The sequence below is a fragment of the Microplitis mediator genome, chromosome 2 (assembly GCF_029852145.1).
Source record: "Microplitis mediator isolate UGA2020A chromosome 2, iyMicMedi2.1, whole genome shotgun sequence".
NCBI classification, from domain to species: domain Eukaryota; kingdom Metazoa; phylum Arthropoda; class Insecta; order Hymenoptera; family Braconidae; genus Microplitis; species Microplitis mediator.
Genome location: NC_079970.1, coordinates 16662753 through 16682054, shown reverse-complemented (window position 1 = coordinate 16682054; position 19302 = coordinate 16662753). Strand labels below are relative to the sequence as shown.

At 27.6% G+C, this 19302-nt stretch overlaps 2 protein-coding genes across 5 annotated transcripts in view; one reads left to right on the top strand and one right to left on the bottom strand.

Annotated features, from left to right (window-relative positions):
- Positions 1-2838, top strand: part of LOC130664267 (E3 ubiquitin-protein ligase HUWE1-like) — a 16842-nt gene extending 14004 nt beyond the window's left edge. For all 4 annotated transcript variants that reach the window (XM_057464148.1, XM_057464150.1, XM_057464147.1 and 1 more), the window contains exons 8-12: positions 35-222; positions 871-1004; positions 1079-1244; positions 1598-1788; positions 1862-2838. In XM_057464148.1, coding sequence (XP_057320131.1) covers positions 35-222; positions 871-1004; positions 1079-1244; positions 1598-1788; positions 1862-1964 — 782 coding nt within the window. In that variant the 3' untranslated portion in view covers positions 1965-2838. The remainder of the gene's footprint in view (positions 1-34; positions 223-870; positions 1005-1078; positions 1245-1597; positions 1789-1861) is intronic.
- Positions 2742-19302, bottom strand: LOC130664268 (KICSTOR complex protein SZT2-like). Its single transcript, XM_057464151.1, has 11 exons — positions 18955-19302; positions 18540-18857; positions 18380-18457; positions 17900-18305; positions 16227-17823; positions 14564-14757; positions 13796-13959; positions 11048-11543; positions 9690-10271; positions 3614-9606; positions 2742-3516 (listed from the first exon to the last, which is right to left on the bottom strand). Exons 1-11 carry the CDS (start codon positions 18973-18975, stop codon positions 3382-3384), a joined length of 9984 nt encoding a protein of 3327 aa, XP_057320134.1. The 5' UTR covers positions 18976-19302; the 3' UTR covers positions 2742-3381.

The following is a 19302-nucleotide window of genomic DNA, read 5'->3' as shown; positions in this document are numbered from 1 at the left end:
TATTAATGTATATTTATTTATTTTTTAAATACAGCTAAGGCAATTTATGACAACAAATTATTAGAGTGTTATTTCACTCGTAGCTTTTACAAGCATATTCTTGGTATTCTTGTAAAGCATACTGATATGGAGAGCGAAGACTATAGTTTCTACAAGGGCCTTGTGTATCTAACTGAAAATAATATTTCTGATCTTGGATACGAATTGACTTTCTCTGCTGAGGTAATTATTAAATACAATGATTTATTTTTTCATGATACCAGCATCGAAACTTGAAGTTTCAGTTTCTACACCCAATTGAAACATGCTAATTTCAGTCCAATGCCACGAACAAATATTATCAAACGCGTAAATTGCGAATGCCTTCAGTCAGCGGGCAGAAACAAATGTGTTTCGTCTCTTGGAAAGAACCAAATAACGTTTCTGCCCGCTGACTGATGGTATTCGCAATTTCAACTCTGATCTTTGTCATTTGTTTAATGATAATTTCCGACCATTAGTTTTATTTATGTAAATGACAGTTATGACTGTGATTAAGATTTATAATAATTAGTGTGAATAATAAATATAGTATTTATAGTTTCTGCTTAATTATAAATTTCAAATCACAGTTTACGCTTACGCTAATAGTTGATCATACCATTGGTCTTAAATTAACTTGTTTCTGACTGGCTGCTGACACTTAAACTTTAAGTTCCAATGCAGGTAATCATGAAAAGTATAGTCTGTGACAAGGGATTAAAAACGATTTTAGACTGCGGGTGATGTCAGGTCTGAAATTATTTTGTTTCATCCCTTGTCACACACTATATTTTATTTAAAAATATAATCGATTGTTGATTATTTATAAATGAATAAATTATTCAATAGGTCAATGAATTCGGGGTCAATGATGTAAGAGATTTGATACCAAATGGACGGAATATAGTTGTTACAGAAGAAACGAAACTTGAGTACATAAGATTAGTCTGTCAAATGAAAATGACTGGAGCTATTCGTAAACAGTATGTATTATATTATTTTGTTGTTAATCAACTTGATTTTACTGACAAATAATTCAAATTTTTTTTTTCTTCAGATTAAATTCATTCTTAGAAGGTTTCTATGACATAATTCCCAAACGTTTAATATCAATATTCAATGAACAAGAACTTGAATTATTAATAAGTGGTTTACCAAACGTCGACATCGAAGATCTTCGAGCTAATACAGAATATCATAAATACAGTGTTACCTCGCTACAGGTAAATTATTTATTTAAATAAACACCCTGATAGCCAAGTTGGCGGCAACCTGGCGTCAAACTACTGCCGCAAAAATTGCCATTTCCATAAGTTGATGGCAACTTTCTGAGAAAGTTGGTGGCAAAAGTTGGCAATTCCATAAGTTGACGAAAAGTTGCCTTCAATTTTCTCAGAAACCTGCCTTCAACTTGCGGCTATAAGTTACAAAAGCTAAAGTTGTCGTCAAGTTGGTCGCAAACTAATGAATACCAACTTTCTGATCAGAAAGTCTGGCTACCAAGGCAAATAACAAAAATCATAAATAATAATATTTATTTAATAATAAACTATTCTTTTCTTTTTTTTATTTGCAGATTCAGTGGTTCTGGCGTGCTTTACGTGGATTTGATCAAGCTGATCGAGCGAAATTTCTACAATTTGTCACGGGTACATCAAAAGTACCACTTCAAGGTTTTGGTGCCCTTGAAGGTATGAATGGTGTACAGAAATTCCAAATTCATCGTGATGATCGTTCGACAGATAGATTACCTTCTGCACATACATGGTAATTATTTATTATTTTTATCAAGTAAATAATTACTTACTTACCAAACTAATTAATTCGTAAATTATTACAGCTTCAATCAATTGGATTTACCTGTGTATGAGACCTATGATAAATTACGAAGCAACTTACTTAAAGCGATTCATGAATGCAGCGAAGGATTCGGATTTGCATAAGCTAATTGACACCTAACAGTAAATTAATGAAGAAAAAAAAAGTCTTTTTATAATTATTTTGCAAGTTTGATTTATGTTTCCGGAAGTATACGTAAAAATAACGAAATTAATAATTTCACTTGCTACGATTCCGACAAAACATAAATATTAAAAGGCAATATAAAACAAAAAATTAAATATTCAAATATATATTAATACGCTATAAAAAAAAATACGGTTAATAATTTACACAACCGCTGCCGAAACTTGCATTAAATCCAATCACAAGCATAATTAAACAAGCGTATGTATATACATGTTATGAATCGGAGGTGTAATTATTAAAATTCACCCTACAACGCTTCCCAGAAAAAAAATGTCAGAGTTTATTTTGTTGAATGAATAAATTGCACAGTTGCAGAGCTTAATATTAACTTTGAATATAAAAAAGAAAAAAAAAATTAATATTAATACTTGATATAAGTTTTTATTTGTAAACCTAAATAGTAGATGTCTTTGTTATGAATAATATCTAGAAGCAAAAATTGTAAGATATTATACTTTGAGCGAAGTAAAAAAAAAGAAAAAAAAATTGAAAGATTGATTATCAGTGATATATATATTGATATATTGTATTTCAATCAATAGCTTTGGTAGTTTTTCTTTTGAATGATGACAAAAAATAGATCGCGACTTTTTAAAAATATAATACAAAAAAAAAAACAAATATTAAATAAATGAACGATTGAAAAAACAAAAATTGAAATGTCAGTTTAGTAAAAATGTAAGAATGTATGATTGTTATGTGTGAATGTTAATAAAATCATAAAGAGCCTAATGAAAAAATAATAACAAAAACAAAAAAAAAAAAAAACAAACAAACAAACTTGGAAAATATACACAAAAAATAATTCGTTTACGTAAGATGAGTCCTCAGTTCCCGACAGATGTATGGTTGTACACTTAGTATTAATATCGTAATATAGTAATACTTTTTAATTAATAATAATAATAAGAATAATAACAATAATATCATTTTAATAATAATCATTTGAATGTGATGTTAAAAAAAAACAAATTGTAATTTTTTTTTTTCAACTCTAACGAAATAAAGTTTACCGTTGAACTTGAATAATTAGTTAACAATAAAATTAATAAATTGGTTAAAATTTTCATAACTTGACATAAACATATATTATTTAAATTTAAATTATCAGTGTAAACAAACAAAAAAAAGCCAGATTGATAACAGAAAAAAATATATATTTAATATTTACACGTACATACACATCGTAATGAGAATATAGTTTTTTACAGCCAAATTCGTTGTGATCAACGATGTGGAAATGAGATTAATAATCAACGATAGTTGACTACTATATATATATTATTAATTAATAGTAGTCTATATAAATCCAATAATAATGATAATGTATTGTTATTGATTGTAAAGACCCATCCATAAATGAAAGCAACACGCATTAACGAAGCCTTCAATTAAATTATGGATCTCGCTTACACTAAACGGTGTACTTGTTATTTCACCAGACTTTCGATAAACCGCAAACAATTCCTGAAATTATTATAAAGTATATTAATAATAGTATAATTTTTTTTTTTTTAAATATTATGTATAACTAATTAGTATAAATTTTATGTTATTTACTTACACCTCGTGAGGTATGAAGGTCAATAGTCAGCATCATAAATACTTGAAGATAACTGGGATGTAATATCAAATGATGACTTATGTTTCCATCTGGAGTACTAAATTGTTTATGATGTTCTTGATATTTATTTTGCAATACTTTAGCAAGTGCTTGATACCAACTAATTGGCTGATTAATAAGTGGACTTAATCGTGAATCAAGATTTGATAATGGCTCAACTTTAGCAAGTGATCGAAGTTCAGTAAACTCAGCATAAGACATTGTAGATTTATTTTCTAATAATTTATTCCATAATAGATGGGTTCTGCAGTGTAACATACCTTTTTCAATCATACTAGTGATATGTTGACGAACTGCACGTGCTTGAGAAATAATAAGTTGTTGCATTAATTGCTCATGAGATGAATAATAACCCAAATAATTAATAGACTCTCGGCGAATTTGAATTAAATGTGGAGAACTCATCGATGATCTTGTTATTGTCCCTGCACTTGTTAATGGTGAGCTTGGCACTGGTGGTGGTGTAGGCGCAAACATTTGATTAATAATAATATTATCACTTATTTCTTTATTATTATCATCATCATCATCATCATCATCATTATCAACTTTGATATTATTTTTATTACTATCTTGTTTTATAAATTCAGTCGTATTTATATTATTATCTGTAAGTTCATAATCAACATTTGTTTCATCTCTAGAACTTCTATTGGACGATGGTGTTGGTGTTGTTGATGTGGATTCAACAGAACTTTCAACATGTGAACCACTTGGTGTTTTAACGATACTATAAACAGTACGAAATTTACCTAATTTATTATTTTCAACTTCTTTTTTAGGATATAGTTCACGTTTACTTGTTAATATTAAATAATATTTTAATATTATTTCATTTTTTTCAAATTGCACTGGTAAATCTTGTTTTGATACTATTAATATAACAGTAAAATCATCAGTATATTTATTATCTTGAATATCACAATAATTAACTGACGGTGTATTTTGTAAACGTACTAATACATATTCACTATCTTGACTATCAAGTGAATCACTTGTCATACCAAATACTTGCATACCATAAGTTTTTTCATGTGACAATAAGTATGAGTAAAGGGTTGAAGCTGGTGTTGTTAAATTATTAACAGTAATTACATCACTATATACAAGATTTCTTGCAAAATTAGGAGCTTTACTGTAGTATTTTATAAAATCATCTAAAAAATGAGTTATATGATAACCCTGTACTAATGACCATTGTCCAATTCCAGAAATATATGAATGAATACATCGTAAATGAAAATCATATGTAAATGAATGTAAATGCATATTAATTTTAACTTTTTCACAAGTGTCAACAAAACTTAATATAAATTGATTAACTAAAGTAGCACCGGATTTATTTTGTAAGCGATTACATTCAATTACATGTAATTTAGCTGTAAAAAATGGCTCTTCTAAACAAAGTTCAAATAATAAAATTCCACCAAGCATTGATTTTTTTAAATAACATTTTTTTCTTAATTGATTAGATTCTTCAATTGAATTTTTATGACTAGAAGAATCTATTTCGACAAGATTAAAACCTAGTTCTTGTAAATATTGATTGTATTCAAACATCATTGATCTACATAATTCTTGATGCCAAGTTGTTGTTTCATTAGTACTTGATCCAACTTTTTGATAATTATCTGATGATAATGATGATTGCCATTGAGAATTTATTGGTGAAATAGATGACGGAGGTGTTAATGAATGATCTCTAGTTGCTGCTGATTGAAATCTCCATTGAGGTAAAAAAAGTATTGGTGTATAACAGTAATGTATAAGACGTGAATACCGTTTAAATGTATTTATATTTGTTGATGACATTGGTATATTTGGTGCAGCACCTCTACTTTGCCACATTGTATGTAATCTTGTAAGATCTTCTTTATTTTTACGTTCACGTTGATGTAAATCTTGAAGATCATGTACTGCTTTTACAACAGGATCAAATGTATTTGGAGGATAATACATATTTGGTCTTGCATCACGCATTACTTGACTTACTAAAGGATAATGAATATTTCTACCAGTTGACAATCTCTGACTTGATTTAGACCAATCACTACTATCAGCATTATACATTGTTGAGAATTTTGTTACTGCTTCAATATCAGTTATTTGACAATGATCGTCGCGTAAATGATAAGATTCCATTGGTTGATGATGAAATATTCCTAATTTTTGCATTACTACATTTGAAAGTAATACAGATCTTGAAGATAACCATGTACCCAAATTTGTTGCTTGTTTAATTAATTTTTCTGAACGTTCTTTTGACCAATTATATATATATAAAATAAATTCATCACCTTGTACTTTTGCCAAAAGTAAACGTTGACGTGGAATAAAATTTGATTCTTGAATTAATGGATTAAATTTTTGAAGTAATTTTTGATCTTTTGGCATTAAAAAATCTGGTTCAGAAATATTACTGTATGAAGCTTTCCATTGATTAAAGTTTCTAGCGACAATAACTGCTTTTGAATATGATTTTGTATCGTCATGATCAAATTCATATGGCACATAATTTATATTTTCATCATCAAATTCAAAAGAATAATTGTCAGGATTATATTTTATTTCATCATCATCATTTAGTGAATCTAATTTTTTAAATGGTAAATAAGTATCTGGTGATACTGTATCATTTATAATAAATGGCTGACTTTGGTCTAGTACAAATGCACGTGTAGATGTATCAGGAGCATTAACACGAATTAAATTTTGTAATTCTTTTACTGTTGTTGAAATATGATGTCTGTGATTTATTTTTACAACATGTTTACGTACTGATGATACACTCATGTCTAATGCAAATTGAAACCAACACGGTAAAGTTTTGTGATAAATTTCATTAAGCACACCTTTTTCTCCTAACTCATAAGAATTACAATTTAATTTTATTTGCTCTGAATTTTTAATATTACTTGATGATTGATAACTATCATTTGCATCATCATTTAAATCTACTAAATTATTTTTAACAGGTACAGTTAATGGTACAGAAAAAAGATAAAATTCCGTAATTAAATCCCAAATAGCGTGTTTTATTGCAGCCCCAAGTTTTTCTTTTAATGTTTCAACATTAACTCGTCCCTGTTTCCAAATACGAAATTCAATAGGTACATCTGATATAGATACAGAACGAGTTTTACCTTCATAAACAGATGTTGAAAGCGCATCTGAAAAATCACTCATTCTCATTGAATCCGGAAAAATTTTATCACTCGATAATATTATTTCCTTATCAATAGCCATTGCAATGCAAGCTATTCCACGATTTCCACTTGATTGACTTTGATTATTTAAAAAAATGTCAGTTTCAGGGACACGTTTTTTTGAACCTTCAGGCTGTGAATAATCTTGCAAATGATAATGAGCACGTGGATCTGTATACTTAGGAATGTATAAAAATTGTAAAATATTTTGTCGTAAATAATATGCCAATGCGTCAATATGTTTAATATAATAAGGCTGTACAGAAAATTGGACATAACTTTCTGGTGATCGATATGGTTTTTGAATAAAATGTACATCAGCTGGTGTTAATTTACACATTGGATTTCTAGCTAACATCACAGATAATACCTCCAGTACAGCATCATCAAGTCTGTTATGCAATACTTGAACTAAATCACGACGTATTTCTAAACCTGGTTCGGAAATTCCATGTACCATAAGGACTATTGAATCATCACATTTGTTCATATAATCAGAATCTTTTTCTCCAAACGATCTAACACGTGGTCTTGTATCATCTATTTTACTTAAATCCATTTGATGTGATCCACTTATACGTGATTGCGATAAAGATGCAATACTATTACTTCTTGACACCATTAATCTTTCATCACTTTCAGATAATTTATTTTGAAGTGATTTACCATCACTTGTTTGTTCATGAAGTCTTAAATAAAATACATTTGAATTATTTTCACGATAAACAAACATATTATTACGATTATTTACAGAAAAACGATTCAATACCACTTGAAGTGCTTTAATACCACGTGATAATCCAGATCTTCCTGGTCCTGTTTTTAATCGTGGATGTAAACAAAAAATTTCTTCCCAAACAACTGAACATCTAAACATACCTGGTACATTTACAATTGATTCATGTTTTATTACTGATCCTGAATCATTATATGAATCAGCTCGTATTAAATGATCATCATGTAAATCTGGCTCTAACAATGTATCACAATTACGTGTATCATGAAGATTTTCTAATAATAAATATTGATTAACTCGACGACATATTGTTGCTATTTGTGAAACAACCATTTTTTGTACTTGTCTATAACGATCAACTTCTGGTGATGCTATTTCTAAAAAACGACAATGAAAATAAACATCAACATGATTACGACGAACTTGTAAAATTAGCCAAAAATTTGGCAGTAATTCACGACGTTTATCTAAATCAACAAGCCAATAACAATCATCCTCTGAATTACTACTGTCACCATCATATCCATCATCAGTACCTGGACGTCCTTCGCCAATACTAGATACTTCTGATTGACAACCAGGTAATTCACCAGAATCTTGTCTACTTGTACAACTATTATTATTATCTTGTAAACAATCTGAATAATCTAAATCTGGTATTATTGATGATTTTTCTTCATCATATTTATTATTTATATCAGTACTATCATTTATTTTTTCAGTATTGTTATTAACTAATCTATCATCTTTAACAAAATATAAAAATTCTTTTAATTGTTTTATTTTATAACGATCAATTTCCATTTTAATAAGTTCTTCATAAAATTTAGGTGCATTATTTGTTGATGAAAAAACAAAATGTAGTGGTACTTTATCAAAATGACAGCTAGTACGTCCATTAGAATCAGCAACATGTCGAGCTACAAAATGTAATGTTTCTTCTGTTGGTGGATTGATATCAAGAAGTGCTGTTACTATTTCATCTTTTAATAACCATTCAATTTCAGATGTAAGAGTTGAAATTGCGTGATGTTGATAAGGTGGAAGATGAGATATTCTTTCTTTAACTGGTTCATTATCTAGTGCATTATCATTTTCTGGATAACTTTCACTATCAGTACTAATACTACCAGTTGAAGATGAACTGCAGTAAGATGTTGATTTAACTTTAATATCATTTTCAGTACTAACTTCCAATATATCTTTAGGTAAATTCAAACATATTATATCTAATGTAATTTTTAAATTTTTTAAATCAATATCACCAAATTCATCTAATGGTTGTTTAATATCAGAAAAAAAACAAGTTGGTAATAATTTAACAGGAATACTTAAAAAATTAGAACCAGAGTGTACTGAACAACTTAATTGTAAAAATAATGGTTGTTCTCTTATATTATTTTCATCTTCATGTAAATCACTAATAAGTGATTCTGTTGAATCATAAACTTGTAATTTTTTATTTTTAATATTTGGCCAAGTAGCATTTAATGATATATTATTTTTTCCAACAGTATTATCCATTTTACAATCCATTGCTTCTGAATGAAATATAAAATTTAAATCATCATCACTATCAGAACGATGAAATTCCATTGAATCTAATCGTTCAGAATGATGTAATGGTGAACAATAATAAAATTCGGGGTGAGCTGGTACTGGTTTAAATGCAACAGTTATTATTTTTTGAAATTTATCTCTTATTAAATTATGTAATTGCTGAACTTCAGAGCATGTAGTATTTTTAAAATTTTTTAATTCTTTTGAATCATCAGATTTTAATGGTAAATTATTTAGATGTTTACAAACAGTACGAAGATAATTTGTTATATTAATTTCAATAAGTGATTCTTCACATTGTTCAACTGCAGCTTCCATATCTTCATAAGAAAGATGAAGTTGAAGAGCTAAAGACTTATAAACTGCTACAACATAACAGTGGCAGTGAGCTAAAGTTAATAATTTACAATGCTCTAATAAACTACGCTGATCTATAAAAATAAATTATTTATTTTTTTTTTTTTACTAAACTTAATAATAATCTTTATAATATATAAATAATAAAAAATTTTACCGTTTGATAAATTATCGGAGTCCTCACTCTTTGGTTCTGGAGATGTTGATTCATTTGGTGGTTTGAGATTTATAAAATCTTCTTGTAAATGTTGACCAATGGTAAATGTATTATTTTGATAAATATCTTTTGATTTAGGTGTTTTCAATTTACCTACCAGTACCTCAATCAACAAAGCTAAAGAACAATCATAAACATATATTGGGAATATTAATCCAGCTTTAACTCCTGTCGATGATATGCGTCTTCGTCTTTCTATTTTTGGTGTACTTTCAGCAGTTGTTGTACGACTCGATAAATTTGATTCAAAATCAATCATACGTAAATTTGAAGAAATTTCAAATTTCTTTGGACTACCGATTAAAGAAGATGGAACTTGTTCATCAGTTATTGATACTGGTTGGTTTAATGAATCTAATTTTTCTAACGATTTATCACGTGAATATTTTCGCGATTTAGCAACTGGAGAACCTAAATTTCTTACATCTTTTTCCGTAGCTGGTAAAATTGATATTATTATATGTGCGACATTTACACCTTTAATAAAACAACGCCATCGAATATTTTTAAGTTGTTTATCATCTGAAAAATAATTTATTTATAAAATATTTTTTTTTTTTTTTGTAAAATTACTTGTATAGTCAAAATAAGCCAATTTCAGACCAATGTGATTCCACAAGTTAAAAATAATCATTTTCTCCTCCAGAACAGATGATGTAGTCAGTTTAATTTGCACACGCGCTATTGGTCTTAAATAGTCTTGTTTTGACCAACTCTCGACATTAAAACTTCAAATTTCAATGCAGGTAATTATAAAAAATATAAGTTTAAATGAAATTTTCTCATTTCATACACCGTTAAAAATTTTTTGACTCGGGGCAAAAATTACACCAAATATCGTCTTAAATTTAGGCGGTAGAAATTAAAATTTTTTACACCGTCAAGTGTGTGAATGTGTAATTTATGATAATTTTGCGTTAAGAAAAATTATCATAAAAATATCAAAATGTTCAAAATACTATTTTATATTTAAATAAAATTAATGTAGTTATTGAGTAAGTAGTTAAAAATATTCAATGATCGTTTGGTGCTGATTAATCAAAATTATAACGAGTAAAACTGAATGGTGTAAAAAAGTAGTTACACCGTGTTAAAATTACACGGATGGATAATTTACACCGATAATTTTTTACATTGTTATTTCACACTACACGGTCATGTAACGTTTTCAGGGGCCATTTTTACACTAAAATTTTTTACAGTGTACCCTTACCACACAATATAATTGTGAATTAACAAAATTCAAGGACTAAAAATTTTTTATAATATTTTTATTTTGGCATAAAAAATATTAATACCTGAATTATTCGAGAACGGAAGTGGTCGAGCATCCTCACGTGATCTATTAATAAGCATTTCAGTAAATTTTTGTGATTCTGAAGTACTTAATATAAGTTCTTTATTATGAAGTCTTTTCATTTGATCCATTAAACACTCAATAAGAATATTATTAGTATCTTCATTACTTCCTTCAGGATTTTCATCAGCAAACATTGAAAATAATAATTCGGCTTGTTGACATTTAGACAAAATGTTGATCATATCAAAATTAAAAAATTTTGAATAAATTTTTTCATCAGGTTGTTCATCAGATAAAATTCTAGAGTGTGTAAAATTTGATACTGATATTTGTCTTGGAATTTTGTGCAAATTAGTTTGAGCATATTGAGATAATTGATGTGGATATCCATTAGCTATAACATTATTACTATCACGAGGTTCTACTTGCGTTAGTAGAATCAAATGCTCTAGTGTGAGTAATGCATTAAAACATTCTTCATCAACTTGAGCTATCTGCAAAATTGAAAGGGAATTTTTGTTTTTGCTTTATTTATTATTATAATAAACTTAAAAAAAGAAAATATTATTACAATTATGAAACGTTTGGTCATACAATCGGTTTTAATGGAATAACAAGTAATAAAAAATAATATAAATAGAATTAAATAATAATAAAGATATGGTGTTATTGAGGCGACCGGAATAAGTTGGAGGAGTTGAATCTCGCTTTTAAACCAAGCGTAGAGACCACTTCTCCACTTGAACCATGACTCCTCGATTAATGTCTTTTTTTTTAAATTATCTATCAAGAATAATAAAAAAAATTTTAGGAACTTCCAAGAGACCAACAATGAGGATGAAATAATCGACGATAGGTTCCGAACGATCTTGAGTTGGAAGAAATAGATCTGGCAAGATCCCTGAATTCCTCACTGCCTAGATCCTCACTTCCAACTCGAGACCATACGGTGGTTATAGTCTTCAACTACGAAATCGAATCCACGTCTATCAATAAATTTTTAAATTTCATTTTATAATTAAATTATAAATTAAAACAAAATTTCAAGTTATTCATTATAACCAATTAACACTGAATATTATTTATCGACACTTAATAATTCACAACACTAAATTAGCAATTACTATTGAACAAAACACTATCAAATTTATAAAAAGAATTATTAATATATTGTCATAATTATATATTTTAGATATGTTTTTAATCTGTCTACTTTTTTTGACTAACTAACTGAAGAGTAAGAGAGATCAAGATTATATGAGAATAGTTGTTAAAAAAATAAGGTAATCCAGACACTAACAGGCCCAGAGTATACTGTGGGCCTCATATATACCCAGAGACAACTGATACGAAACCCCGTCCTAAGTTTCTCATCGATATCCGAGCCCCGCCCTGATAACGATAACGATATCAAATGATAGAGACTACTAATACACCCTTATTACGATTAAGAATCGCACGACGTAATTAAAATTATACAGTTACAAAAATTTCCTTTATTTTTTTCTTTTTCGCGTTTTCTTTTAAATAAAAAAATTTTAAAAGCCGGAGATTTTTTTTTTAATTTACGAATTTGTTCTACTTAGCAAGACATCACCCGAACAATCTGACTCATCGTCATCACCTCCACCGTAGGTATTATGAAAAAGTAAAGTGGAGGGAATGATAAGACAATAGAATTAGAAGTTTTATTTGAAGATATAAAATATATAACTTTATAACGTAATTAAATTATTTTATTTTAAATTAGTTATTTCTGTTGAAAAGGATAAAAAAAATAAGCTTTAATAATTTTTTATAAAAATATAAATAATAACTTTTGATAATATATATTTATTACTTTAGTGTTCAGTTTCAAAGATCATATAAATATTGTTTTATATTAAAAAATTTAAAAAACTTTATTTGATTTTTTTAAAACTTTATTAAGTATCATTAACAATCTAATAGGTCATTAAGCTTCAATATGATATAAAGTTAAAATAAAATATATATCCTGAGGAAATTGATGACCTAAAATGTTTTAAAATAATTAATTTTTATTTATCTATATTATAAATGACACTGTTTCATAATGGATATAACTTATCGACAATAAAAATCAACGTAGTAGAAGAAAACGACTACGGAATCTTTCCATGATATCTTTGACCAATGTTTGCTGTATGATAAAAGTCTATGACAAAATAAACCACTTCAGAAATTGCTGCCCAGGATAATTTTTTTATGTTACTGATACGAAATATTATCAAGAATTCTTAAAGATATCACGGTACCAAAGTGTTAATACATAAAAAAGAAAAAAAAACTAATAAAAGAAAGAAAAAAAAATGAGTATTATATTAGGATACTTAAATTGACGTTAGATAATTATCACGAGCGTTCTATTTAATATCAACCATAAACCCAAGAAGATCTAGTCAAGAAAGTTGTTAAAACTACTGTAAAATCACCAAGTCAATCTGGTTTCAATTCAACCGCTAGTTTATATGTTATCTATTGATGTCTGTGCAAGTATTGATCCTAGATATCTTATCAGATATAAGACGTTTTTGAGAGTATGAGAATGCCTTATCAATTTCCGACTAGCAACATGACCAAACGTGACATAGCAGCAAGTGTATATATACATTTATATATATATATATATATATATATATTCTTTAATTTATCTCTGTATCTTATAATTATATTGTTAACTTCCATTGTATACTAAAGACAATTTAGGTAGAATAAAAATACTTACCGCATTCGATAAATCATGATATAATAAAGAACTCATATATGAAGCGGTAAGATGTGCAGGTAATTTTACTTGCCCGCATTGTGGCTCTATCCATATTTCAGTAACAATTTGATAATCTCCTGTGCTTTCATTCTCTTCTGCACACCCTTCTCCATCACCTGTTCCTAAAAAGAAAAAAAAATATTTAATAAATTTTATAATGTAGAATTTATTAATTCTTACAAAAGCCAAAATTTTATATATTTTTTATTTTAACAGAGAATATAATTTTTAAATGGTATAGTTATACAGCCAAATTCAATTTAAATCCTAACAATTATTTAACTAGTTTAATCTATTTAATTTCATAGATATTATATGTTATATATACACTTTTTTTTATCTCAAGCGATAATTTTTAGTAAATAGAAAATCCTTAATGATGAGCTGGCTAGCTTTAGCTTACGAAAAACATAAATTAAAATTATAATAGATATAAACTAATGAATTTTTTTAACCCATAAACAGATTCAATATGGACTTTAATAAAATAAAAATATTTTTTTATCAATGTTATAGATTAGATTGAAAGATTATTTCAATTCGCAATTTTAAGTATCATTTTATATTACTTTAAAGATATAAACTTTTATTATGAAATATAATTTATCAAAAATATTACATTTTATAGAAAATTTAATCAAGTTTCTTTTTCCAACAAAATTTTGATATTTATACTTATAAAAAAAAAAAATTTCAATAAACAATATTTTATCAGTTTCTAATTACCTGGATCTGTATCTTCTTCTGACTCCGTATTTCGTTCTAACGTGGGATTAGTTATTGTGTGTGGAGGAAAAATAATGTATTGAATAATACAAGGATGATGATCATCTTGTAATCCCTGCATCTGTACTTCTAAAACCATATTAATGATTCCAGCCGTCGAATATGAAAAATTAAATCCTTCTGTCAATCTCATTCTGAAACAGTACAGAATAAATAAATAAATAAAAAAAAAAAAATCTCAACTGACTAATCTTGAAGACCAGACCTTAAATTTCTTGTTGCCTTTGAGCTCACAAGCAATATTTTTTAAGATAAAAAAATGAAATAAAAATTTGGAATTTATTTTTTCAAAAGTTTTAAAAGCAGTCGAACAGAAAAATAAAGTTTAAGCTAATTTAAGTTACAACAAAAACCTATAACTTTGTAATATTCATTTATATCAATAAATTTATTTATTTCAATAATATCTTAAAAAAAAAACTATTATTCTAAAATTTAATTAATTAAGTGAAACATTTTCTGAGATGTTAAAATAAATTATTTTTAATAATTTGGAAACTAAAAAAATTTTTCACATTCATACATAAATAGGATCGAAGTACCGTTTTTGGCCACTTTAGGACCAGTTTTGGCCACTTAGAAATTTAAAATAAAATAATTTATAAAATACGTAATGGCATAATTAATTTTTTAAATGTGTTTGAAGATATTTTTATCCCATTATTACAATGAAATTTGTTTTTAATACGTTTTCATTATTTAAAATAAAGAATTAAATGTCCAAAAATGGAGCAGTGCCCACAAATGGTACTTCTACCCTACTTGATAGATGTATAGATTGAAATAGTTTTTCGAAGGTCTTTCGATTTGGCTGAAAATTTTTGAAATTGAAATAGCGATGTGCGTTAGATTTATTTTTCGAATGCCTATGACTTGGTCGAAAATAAACCAAATGGCAATTTTTTTTCTCATTTTCTTTGTTTTCAGGTGTAGTTTTTGAAAAAAATTACGGTAAAATTATTTATAGGTATCTTCTATTTTTTTCTCAATTTTTTGAAAAATATCCAAATTTTTTGGAGGATTACCACTTTCAATTAATTTGTTCGTCTCAATTTTTCAAAACCTGAAGTCGTCAAGAATTTCCAGAGTGATGTTTTGTAAAATAAGCCCATTTGAGCAAAAATATTTTCTTCAATTGATTAGAAAAAATAGAAGGAAAAGTCCGCCCACTCTGGGATTGGCGGGAAAAATCGCAGAATAAATTGAAATTTTTTTTGAGAAAATAAAAAAAAAATAAAAAATGGCGAACTTTAAGAAAATCATAGTTTTTCTCGAAAAAGCCGAAAATTTCATAGAGTTTATCATCTTAAAATTTTTTTATATCTTTTTCTGAAAAATACATTCAAAGACATAAATTTTGAAAAAAAAAAATGTCCCAATTAGTCAATTTTTGAAGAAGCTATAGCTATTTAAAAAAATAAATGCCTTATTTTTGAAAAACTCATAACTTTTTTTGGGCTGGGTAAAAAAATTTGAAAATTTCTTGCAAAATGACTTTAATGGGGTAAAAAAGGAAAAAAAATTTCCGCCAAATCGAAAGGGGTCGGGGTCAAAAGTGGTCGATTTGGCGTGTAATGCCCCATAGATATATTAAACGACTTACTTAGTTATTGTCGAGAGTATTCTAGCTATCGCAGTAATACTCAGTCTTCGCATATTTATTCCAGGGATAGTTTGTATAGTTGGTTTTTTAACATTCCACAGCCATCGATTATGATGCAAATATCTAGATAATGTCGTAGTTATAATTCCTCCTGGAATTTGTGCAACTTTAAGTGGCATTGATTGTGTTCCGTCAGAAACAGCAGTAGTACTTAAATCAATCGGTAAACGTTCATATCTTATTAAAATTTTTTCTAAAGCTTTATGTATAATTGTACAACAAGGAGAGGTCCCTCGTTGTTCCATTGGACGATTTGGTAATGTTAACTTGGATAATTTATCGACTAAATCAGTCACTACATTGTGACGTATTACACCCTCTGTACCACCAGCAAACGCAACATTTAATACAACACACAGAGCTTTACAATTAATTCTTATAACAGAAAATGAAAGAGGTGGTTTTTCAGTTTCTTTTTGAATAAATTTAACATACGTATGATTTTCAACAAGTACAAATGTTGCCCAATTTTTTAGCATTGCATAAAGTACTGCAGCAGCTTGTCTATATTGAACAGATTGAAAACGTCCACTTTGATTAGCTTGATGAAGATATTTTGGCAGAGGACGATCATGTGCCAAAATAAGAGTAACACGTTGTGAATGCATCCAACGTGCCCATTGATTTGAATCTAAAGATGCAACAGGTTGCCAAATTTTTCCGAATTGATGATAAGCTGAATCACTAAGTTGAATTGTCGTAGCTTGTGGATAAGCTGGTAAATTAAATACCGGCATGCCACTTTTTATGGTATCAGGTACATTATACCAAGTCCAACCTGGTTCAGGAAACCAGCTAAAATGTTCAAGCATATTATTACTCTCTGTTAATGCTGACAGTGTAGCCCAAAATTTAGATACAACACTTTGACGATACGGTGATTTTAATGGTTTTTTTGATAAACAAGTAATATCATGAAGAAATTCATATGTCGCTTCTACTGTTATTGTATACTGTATTTTATTGCATGTAACTAATGATTTAGGTGGCCATGCACAGCATACACAGTACTCAAGGAAGACATTTATTTTCCACGGAAGTATAAAATAAATTTCAAGGCAACCGTCTCTCATAGTAAATTTTTTAATAAGATATCCGTCTCGTAGTCGACAGCACAAAAGACTACTCAGTGTACATGTTACTTTATCTTCAATTAATTTTTTTCTTAATAATTGTATTTGTTTATTCCCATAAAATAATCCATTTTTTGTAAACCAATAATTTGATTTATGGGTATTGTGGCATAATTCAGAACGATATAATTTCCAACATAAGAAATTATTATGATAAACATTTATTTCTGATTCGGAAGATGATAACGGTGGCATAAATGTCATATAACAACCTAAAGTAGCTGTAGCAATAAAACATAAGAGATCTGGATATGATACTAATCCATTGGCACAATGCGGATGATATGCACTACCTAGATGTATGAAACTACAAGCAACTGTTGATACTCGAAATTGCTGTACTATTGAGTCTAATACGTGAATATCAGTGGTTGCAAGTATACCATCCGTTATAACAACTAAATCTAAAACAAAATAAAGAAATAAATATACAAAATTTTATTTAATATCAAATGAAAAGTTATATAATAATTGTCTTACTTGCACAACTATGATCAGGTAGTAGAGCAACAGCAAGTAATCCATATCGTAACATATTTATAAAAGTTGTTTCAGGAGAAAGTATTGATAAATTTCCTATAGAGTTATTTATACTAGAATTAACTACAGAATTTCTTTCTTCAAAAAGTCCACTAACCAATCCACTACTGTCAGGACGGAAATTTTCTTGATGATGATAAATCATACCAGTAATATGAGCAATTTTTTCTTCTAATGAAATTAATCGTTTTTCAATAACTTTCATAAGATCATCAATATTTTTCGTATTTATAAGCCATCCTTGGATTATCACTTTTTGAGCTGAATTTGTTATAAATGGAGTATGAGCTATTACTGTTACGTAAATTTCTGGTCTAAGAATTATTTTACTGCCTGGAATAGGAAACTATTTTGTGGATTAAATATAATTCGTTATTACTTTTAATATTAGTACAATAATATATAAATAATCAAACTTACAGGTTTTGAAATATTTTCTAAAAATTCTTTAGTTGCTGTACAAACTTCATCTAAAACTATTTCACCACGTTGAATATCCTGATAATAAAAATAATTATTATGACAATGAAATATGTAATTTTAATTTTTTATTTAAAAAATGAATGAATAAATAACTTACAATAGTACCAAGTGATGGACTAAGATCTAAACAAACAACCATTCTGTATTTATGAGCAAGAAAAATAATAGAAGTTGATGAGGTAACTCTGTACTGATACAGATAACTATTGTCATCGTTCCACGATGATGGAAAATTTAAAGGTACAATTGATATTACTTCTAATTCTGGTATATCATCATTGTCACATTCTGGTGATTTAATATTTATTATTGTATCTAAATTATCTAAAATCCATTGGGCTCTAACATTTCGTGATATAGGAAAACCATTTTTCATTAAAACAAATACTTTGTCAGCTTCGAGGACGACTTTTTCCTAAAATAAATAATTTTATTTTAACCATTAAATTTTATTAATAACTATAATAAAATTATGAATAACATTTTAATTAATACCCAAATCAAATTTTTACCTCACTTTCGGGGCTATCCATTGTAGATAATTATCATATTATAATTACTGATTGTTGATGATAATTCGTTATATACATAACATTCATGATATCTTTATTAAAAAATGTTTAATTATTTTTTGTTTTTACTTAACACTGATAACAATTGTGATTTTAAGCAGGTACTATAAATAAATTTATATAAATAAATAATAACAAAATGACATTTGTTCAAGTATAAGTGTGGACAAAGTTCATAATTAATAACATATTTTTATCCACATGTACAAGTTTTGTTTTTGATTAAACATAAATAATAATAATAACACAAAATAAAAACACACATGGTTAAATTGACCATTTCTTTTC

Bases quoted from the DNA above. Each gene is read 5' to 3' on its own strand.
- LOC130664268 (XM_057464151.1), bottom strand. From the start codon at position 18,975: ATGGATAGCCCCGAAAGTGAG. The intron at 9,607-9,689 runs GTAAAATTTTTT...TTATTTTTATAG, and splicing joins CTCCGATAATTTATCAAACG to ATCAGCGTAGTTTATTAGAG. The intron at 3,517-3,613 runs GTAAGTAAATAA...TAATAATTTCAG, and splicing joins ACCTTCATACCTCACGAGGT to GAATTGTTTGCGGTTTATCG.